Genomic DNA, 7568 nt, shown 5'->3' with positions numbered 1-7568 from the left:
AAAAAAAAAAAAAAAAAAAAAAAAAAAAAAAAAAAAAAAAAATCAGAAATACCTTGGCATGAGGATTAAGGGTTGACTTTTCAGAGGATAGTGATCCTATTGATGAATTACGAGATAACACAGGACCACTGGAAGTACCAGCAGCACCATCAGAATTCAGTGATATGGAACTACCAGGTCGTCCAGTAGGGTTCAACGCTTGAACTTCTCCACGAGATTTTCCAGATTCTGGATCATCAGATAGTGCAGGAGGATTTAGCTTCTCATTATGCTTTGATGAAGCACAAGATGGAGCACGCAAGGCAACATCAGACAATATCCCTTCTTCAGGTCCATCTTTCTTAAATGGCTGCAAATCTATTGTTTCCATCACCAAATTGCGATTAGCAGCAAGTATTAACAAGTCGAAAAAAGTCGAACTTCTTGGTAAATTTAGGGAACAATCCGCATGTTGAATGCGATAATCAATGCAACGCATAGACCAGCAAGAGAAAATTACCCAGAATTTTTTCTAGAAAGATCAACTATGGCCAGCTACTAGCATGGGATACATGTCAATTTAACTCGTCAAATCAAAATAATAACAGCATTCTAATAAGGTATAAGCTAGGAATTATACAGAAAATGGCTCACCGTCACATTTTGCAAATTGAGAGTCATTAGCTGCCTGCTGCAATAATAGAAAAATGGAACCAGTAAATCCTAAAAAACTATACAACAAGCAGCAAAGCAGATTCTACAAATGCTATTTTAAAACCTTACCATGTCCTTTTCCACAGACTCCTCTGCATTATTCTCTCCATGCTGTTTGTCTTGGATCCTATATTTCAGATGTTCAAACCAGAAATTCAACCACAATCATGAATCATGGCGTCTAAAAGTATCATTCAATACTGAGACGGTAAATCCATTTTCCTCCTAAAAATACTATAGTATTGTAAAAGTAAAAACCTGCTTTCAATTTCCAAAGTAGGCCAATTTTTGCACGATGTTTCAGATGCCAGCTGTCTGGCATGATTAATGGGAGTAGATCTGGATAGATCTACACCAATATTTGTCTGAAAGGGTTGTGCTTGATTCTGCAAACCAGGACAAGTTAGCCTTCATTCATCTCTAGAGACAAGAAAAGATTATAAAACATCTACGAGAAAATCTATTTTCAAGTTAACTGTTTACAGCAGAATAAACCAAGCAGGATAAATAACCAAACAAACTATCCATAACACCAACTTGAGACAACTTATCAAATTTTGAGTTTTACTAATCATAGAAATACAGAACGTCATGTAAGGGCGAAGTTTTAAACCTAAATTGTCCAGATAATGGAATGAGTTATTGGCATTTGAAGTGTTTATGCTGTCATTATTATATATTTACTTTTTTTTAAAAAATAAAAACTAATAACTTGAGCTAGGTAAAATTATATATCAAGATATTCCAAGCCTTCATCCAGTTTTTTTTTTTTAAAAAAAAAAAAAATTGAAAAACTGGTCAGATAAGCCTAAATAGTAATAATAAGATGCTTAGGCTTGAAGATATGAGATGACATGATTTCCATAGGGAAGAGTATAAACGTTGTAATATGTTCAGAAGTCAAGGACACATTTATACAACCTATAGAACAGATCCTGTTCAAGTCAGGTCGTTAATTATTGTAATATTTTCCTTCATATATTTCAGAATAGACAATAAAATTGAGCGGTGGATCATTAAAAGTTAATCTTCATGCATTGAAACACAGATTTTTGGAATGATTATCCATTGGAGGTATGGATACATGTTCCAGAAAAATGTAAAACAGACTAGGTTAACAGATTAAAATAGCCACCACTATTTTCCAAAAGATATTTGATCAAGATACTGAAGAATTGAAATCACAAGAAGATTATAATAAAAGCTAATTGAAGAAATACCAATGATGAAGAGCTTGAGACAGAAGCTACATCACTGCATTTTCCAGAAAATGTGCCTGCAAACATAATGTCAGAGCCAGAAGACCCCCCAAAGGTTTCCATATTACGTGAATTGAATGATATTTCTTCATTTTCATCAGCCACCTTCCCACGAACAACAGAAGAGAATCTAGTTTCCTCATCAACATCAAACTTATCGTGGAGGTCAATGCCTCTTTCCTGTTTAAACACAATAGAAGGCAAAATATTGAGTTCCAGAAAAGTTTACTCAAATTCTATGCCCGAGAAATGCAATCAGATGTCAAAAACTACCTTACCTCTGCTAAATGAAGATCTTCAGTGTCCTCACCCTCTATTTCTCTAGCTATCCTTGAAGCTTCCTTTTCCAACTCTCTTGTTTGAGGACCCCTCTCAAGTCTTGTGGTATAAAGTTCTTCATCAAAAGTGCTTTTGACTCCAAAAAGTTTTTCATTAGCTTCAAACTGATCCCAACTTCTAAAACAAGCAACAGCATGAAGCACATTTAAAATTATATATAAGAATGAAACAAAAGTAATGTAAAAACCTTACAAGAAACATATACAGAAGTTATATTAACTGCTTCAGGAACTGACGTTCCAAATCTAATAAGACACCCCTGTAAGAATATAAGATTACCTGCAATTATACCTGGAGACTCATTGCTAAATTCTAAGCAACCAATGAGAACAATCACATTAATAAACAAAATAAACCTCGGACACGAGCTATATACACCCATCCATCACCAAAAGCTTAAAATTTAAAAATATAGAAACTCAGGAAGATAAATATGCCTTAAACTCAAGCCCATAAAATGCATTTAATTTTTGCATCCAACTTTGTCATACTATTTTTTTTTCCTGCCAATAATGACATTGTTTTGTGAAAAAAATATTTGTTTTAAAGATACGTAGACGAACAAGCTGTAGCTGATAGGTCCAAACGTTCACAAAATTATTTGTACTAGAACAATTACTTGATGATGGATATAAAAAGAAAATGACACAACACCATTCAACACTAATAATAATACCTCACAAGTTCTACCCATACTTTTTGTAATAATAGTTTTTAAATTAAAAATGGAAAGGACGAAGTAGTTCATAAAGAGATAATTTACATGAAAGAGTGGGAAACTACATAAATTATCTAACAAAAAGAAAAAAAAAATCACTAGAAAGATATACCAGCATACCCTCGCTTGCTAAAAAGTGAAAATTCGGAAAATTCCCAAAATGAAGCCCTAAGAAACTATGCACCGAGCTCAATTCCATGTAGTCATCATACCAGGAGCACAATCCAAGAGATAAGCCAACTCTCTTCAACCATATGCCAAATAAATGGCAAAAGCCCAATAACCCAAAAGGAAATTTGATCTTAACGATAAATATGGGCCTCAGCTAAAAGATATGAAGGGACAATGGCAGAGCCATGATCAAGATCCATCCACACACATTACACAAATAAGGCAGGAGGAAACTTGCTTCCAGAATGAGATCATTGAAATTAATCTTCCCACACCACCAACGAATCAAGAAAATGATAAAGCTAAAGTGCACTTTATCTCTCAACGTTTGTTTGCAAAAGTGGAGCAAGAACCATATAAGGAAGAAGAAAACTCAAGGTCTCAGGAATCCTAAAATGAGCTGTGCAAAAGAAGCACTCCATAGAATCTGAGTCTATAATCTCTTACACTACAGGGGTACCATTGGGATTAAAATTCCTCAACACATAGAATATAAAATGTCCCAACTTCAGGAATAAACAATGCTGTGTATTTATGAAATATGGACGTAGTTAGGAAATAAAATGACTAGCATGGTTCCAGTTTGGGACTAAATGAACAAAAAGTAAATCAACTTAATAGAAAAATATGTAAATGCGGGGAATGAATGGGTTGCAATCACATTACAGGGGAACTCCACATGAATAGATAATTTCCAAAAGAAAAGATAAGTAAACAAGGTCTCAGGGAAGTGCATAATAACCTATTCCATGGACAATCAAAGATGCTATCCAGTTCAGGAAATTGAGGGCTGTCATCATCAGGTATCCATGGTTTCAATTCTCTTTCTGCTTCAACGTGACAAGAATGTGAAATAAAAGAGTCTAACAAAAGTTCCTGATTTTCATTATGAACTTCATTTGACAGCCCATCCTTTGTAACAGTCACATCCTGGAATCAATTGTTTTGCATAACGGTCAGATTATTGAAGACAGAAAAAAAGATGAATATGAGAAACCAAACATTAATAGTCAATTTTCATGGTTATCAGTTACCAACATAATATTCCATCGAAATAATATAAAAGAAATCACACAACCGCATGATATTATCACAAAAGTGGAACGAAAGATTAAGACTCTTGCAAAAGCTGAACCTTGGCTATAACTTGCACCAGTTCTTTAGCTGGTATTACCAAAGTCCTGGAAGGTGCCTGAATCAAAGAGTCTCCAATGGGTTTCTGCCCCCGAGAAGATGTATCCTTTGTCAAGTGTGCCATTTTTAATATAATTCCTGAAAATAAGGTTCAAATAAACACTGCTGGAGGCACCAAACCATAAAATTACAGATGATGTAAGGATAAAAAATGGTTACAAAGTTGCTCGTCAAATGCATCGGTTGAGAACATACCAAAATCTTTTTCAGCATTGGTTGAATGGAATATTCCACTGTATATAGATCCATTTTTAACCTGAACGTCTACATGTTGCCCAACAAAACATGCTGTTAAATACACTAATCTATCACCAGAGGAACTCCCAAAACTTTCGTCTTTGCTGCCAGCCAGTGTTCCTGCATAAACAAATATTAGAGAGAGGAATATCAAGTAGAACACATTTTCTTAAAAATAAATGAACTTTTAAATGAAACTCACTTGCACTAGTTAATTGGCTGGGATTCGACTTTCCTGGCTGAAATTTATTCACAAACTTAGCTGCTACATCCCTATCGCCTCTACGACGTCCATAACCATTAGCAGAAAGCTTGGAATGTATGGATTGTTGTAGATTCATATCAGTAGCAATCCAGAACCTATCGAGTGAAGGACAAAATTTATGGGGTCATTTTTCTGCCAAAATCATTAATGTGTTTGAATTAATAAAATGCATTCTATGCATAAGTAACACGCGGAATATTCAGGAAGATCATTAGCCCTTTGAAATTATTGAAACAAACTACCAGCACCACTATGATTTTCTAGTGCCATATTGAGAAGGGGCAGACAAAAATCATCTGGTTAGGCTCTAGAATAATAGAAGAATTCTTATGGAATTGAAGGAAATTCAGGGGCTGACTTAAATTTGCGACATGTCCTCAGTGTACAAAAAAAAAAAAGGATGTAAGTTGTAGTCGCAGAGAAGTTTTCTATTGTTCCTTTTTTTTTTCTTTTTTACGCACAATCAGTGAAAACCCTTGTCTTACTAAAAACCGTGACTACTATAACCTAACCATTACGTACTATGTTAGTGGAAATAATAAAACAATTGTTATTTACGTAATTATGACATTAAGTTGCGCTCTATTAAAAGTCAGTATAAGTTTTGAGGAAGATGATATCACATACGAAATATTGACTAAATATAAATCGAACAAAGTAGACGCAATTAAAGAACTCGACAACGGATCAACATTCGGATGAAAAAACATTAATCTACTTTCTTATTAATGCCAATCATCTTGCGGTCTAAAACAAGCACGTGCTAAAAGAGAAACATGTGAATGGATGTGAAATCGATTAAATTACCGAACTTACGGTAAAGTTTACTGTCCACGCATGCAATATCTCTCCGGCTTCGAAACACCAATTTCGAAGACAGAGCAAACTAAACGACGTCTAGCAGCAGGATCGTGAAAAATAGTACTACTGATAACACAACAAAAAGAAAACAAGAATAGTAGAATTATTCGGATAAGGAATGAAAAAAAACGATAAAATCAAATCAAATCAAGTTTCCGCAAGAAAATGCAACCGAAACAGGAAAAATTAACAATTCAAAGTTTAAAAATCTACCAAGTGCCGGAAGGTAAATTGAAAAACTTCAACAAGCAGCTCTTGAAAGTGAACCTCGAACCTATTTACTTCAATATTCTTTCCAATTTTATCGTCCGTTTTCTTAAATCATCCAAAAGATGCCAAGCCACTAAAAACCAAATCCCCTAGAAATTGAAGCTCCAAAAGAGAAAACAGAAAATACCAACAGCTCCAGAGCAGAAAGAAGCAAAAGAAACGAAATCAAAACTACAACATCCAAAACATGATCCTCACCTGGATAGACGCGAGGAAACAATTAAATTAGCTGCAAAAAAAAAAGGGAGCCGCGGATGAAAACCGGGACGGTGTATTCAGTTAGGGTTTAGGGAAGTGTGCTGACGAGGAAGGGACGCTGCTTGCTTCCTGGGGTAAAAATTAGGGTTTCTTTGTGGTGCTACGAAGGCAGAAAGATAGAGAGATCAAGGATGGTGATCAGAAAGAGACCGCAGAGAGAGAGAGAGAGAGTTGCGGGCTCCAAGCTATGGAAGAAAAAAATATCTTTGGGTGTGAGAAAGGGCGCAAATGGGTAGACTGCGCTGCATTTAAGGATTCTTCGGCGGACTAAATTTGTTTGGGGATAGAAATAGAATTATAGGACATTGTTGATTTGTTAAGCAATCGGATTCAATTTTGTCCCCTTTTCTTTCTTTCCACCTCCCTGTCTCGATCAACAGCTTAGAGGTTTGATTATCGTTTAACAAGTTAGAGGTCTTTCAACTGAATAGCTTAGAAGTTTGATTATCGTTCAACAAGTTAGAGGTAATTCGACCAAACTTTAAAAGTGTTTATTAAATCATCAATTTTTTATTTTGTGTCTAATAAGTTATCGATCATTCATTTTTTTTAACATTAATATCATGAAAAATGCAAACAAAAAAAAAAAAAAATTAAGAAATGAATTGAAAAGATATTAAATGTATATACTATAGATTTTTATTAGACATAAATAATGTAATTCAACCAATCTTAATATATATATATAATTATTTAAATCTTAGATAAATGTACCTAATCCTTGATGGGGAGGGGGCTTTTCTGCAATTTTGGCAAAGTTGGAGGATGTATACGGTAATAAAAATATAAGCAACGACTTTCATGAAGCCGAACCTAATGTCTCGTCGTTGAAGAGGGAGGGTTAAAACGTTTTCAAAACCCTTGGTTCCAAACCCCTCCCCCTCCGAAGCCGTCCTCTGTTCTTAGACTTTCATCGAATGCAAACCCTAATTCAATATTTTCCTTCTTTCTTCTACTATTCTGTATTACCGTCTGATTTGTAGCTTTCTTCGGCGTTAATTATCAGTATCCCTTTCGTTTTCGCATACTATTCCTTTGCTTCTCCTTCGCCATACCGTCGGAAATGGTATCTGGCTTGAGAATCGAAGGTGGTGCTCAGATACTCCCGGCTCGCGTCCGGAAAACCATCCAATCCATTAAAGAGATCGTGGGCGACCACTCCGATGCTGATATATACACAACTCTTAAGGAAACCAATATGGATCCTAATGAAACTGCGCAGAAGTTGCTCAACCAAGGTATTTCTTTCCTCACTCTTGGCTTGATTTTCTTTGCTTTTTTTTTTTTTTTTTTTTTTTTCATG

At 35.1% G+C, this 7568-nt stretch overlaps 2 protein-coding genes across 10 annotated transcripts in view; one reads left to right on the top strand and one right to left on the bottom strand.

Annotated features, from left to right (window-relative positions):
- Nucleotides 1–6534, bottom strand: part of LOC111492791 (polyadenylate-binding protein-interacting protein 3-like) — an 8593-nt gene extending 2059 nt beyond the window's left edge. The window contains exons 1-12 of one of the 6 annotated variants that reach the window (XM_023142243.1): nt 6206–6534; nt 5684–5803; nt 4814–4971; nt 4570–4731; nt 4316–4452; nt 3923–4110; nt 2231–2408; nt 1914–2132; nt 952–1079; nt 763–820; nt 634–670; nt 53–357 (exon numbers count right to left, since the gene is read on the bottom strand). In XM_023142243.1, coding sequence (XP_022998011.1) covers nt 53–357; nt 634–670; nt 763–820; nt 952–1079; nt 1914–2132; nt 2231–2408; nt 3923–4110; nt 4316–4452; nt 4570–4731; nt 4814–4952 — 1551 coding nt within the window. In that variant the 5' untranslated portion in view covers nt 4953–4971; nt 5684–5803; nt 6206–6534. Of the gene's footprint in view, nt 1–52; nt 358–633; nt 671–762; nt 821–951; nt 1080–1913; nt 2133–2230; nt 2409–3922; nt 4111–4315; nt 4477–4569; nt 4732–4813; nt 4972–5683; nt 5804–6205 lie in introns of those variants that run through there. The other 5 variants (XM_023142241.1, XM_023142244.1, XM_023142245.1 and 2 more) reach the window with 5 other exon arrangements.
- Nucleotides 6535–7082: 548 nt separating this feature from the next.
- The window catches only part of LOC111492786, a 7687-nt gene continuing 7201 nt past the window's right edge, over nt 7083–7568 (top strand). For 2 of the 4 annotated variants that reach the window (XM_023142235.1, XM_023142234.1), the window contains exon 1: nt 7083–7503. In XM_023142235.1, the coding sequence (XP_022998003.1) occupies nt 7329–7503 (175 nt within the window). In that variant the 5' untranslated portion in view covers nt 7083–7328. The remainder of the gene's footprint in view (nt 7504–7568) is intronic. The other 2 variants (XM_023142237.1, XM_023142236.1) reach the window with 1 other exon arrangement.

This window comes from Cucurbita maxima, unplaced genomic scaffold (assembly GCF_002738345.1).
Source record: "Cucurbita maxima cultivar Rimu unplaced genomic scaffold, Cmax_1.0 Cma_Scf00018, whole genome shotgun sequence".
NCBI classification, from domain to species: domain Eukaryota; kingdom Viridiplantae; phylum Streptophyta; class Magnoliopsida; order Cucurbitales; family Cucurbitaceae; genus Cucurbita; species Cucurbita maxima.
Note: the sequence above shows the minus strand (reverse complement) of the source record. Positions and strands in the feature narration are given on the sequence as shown.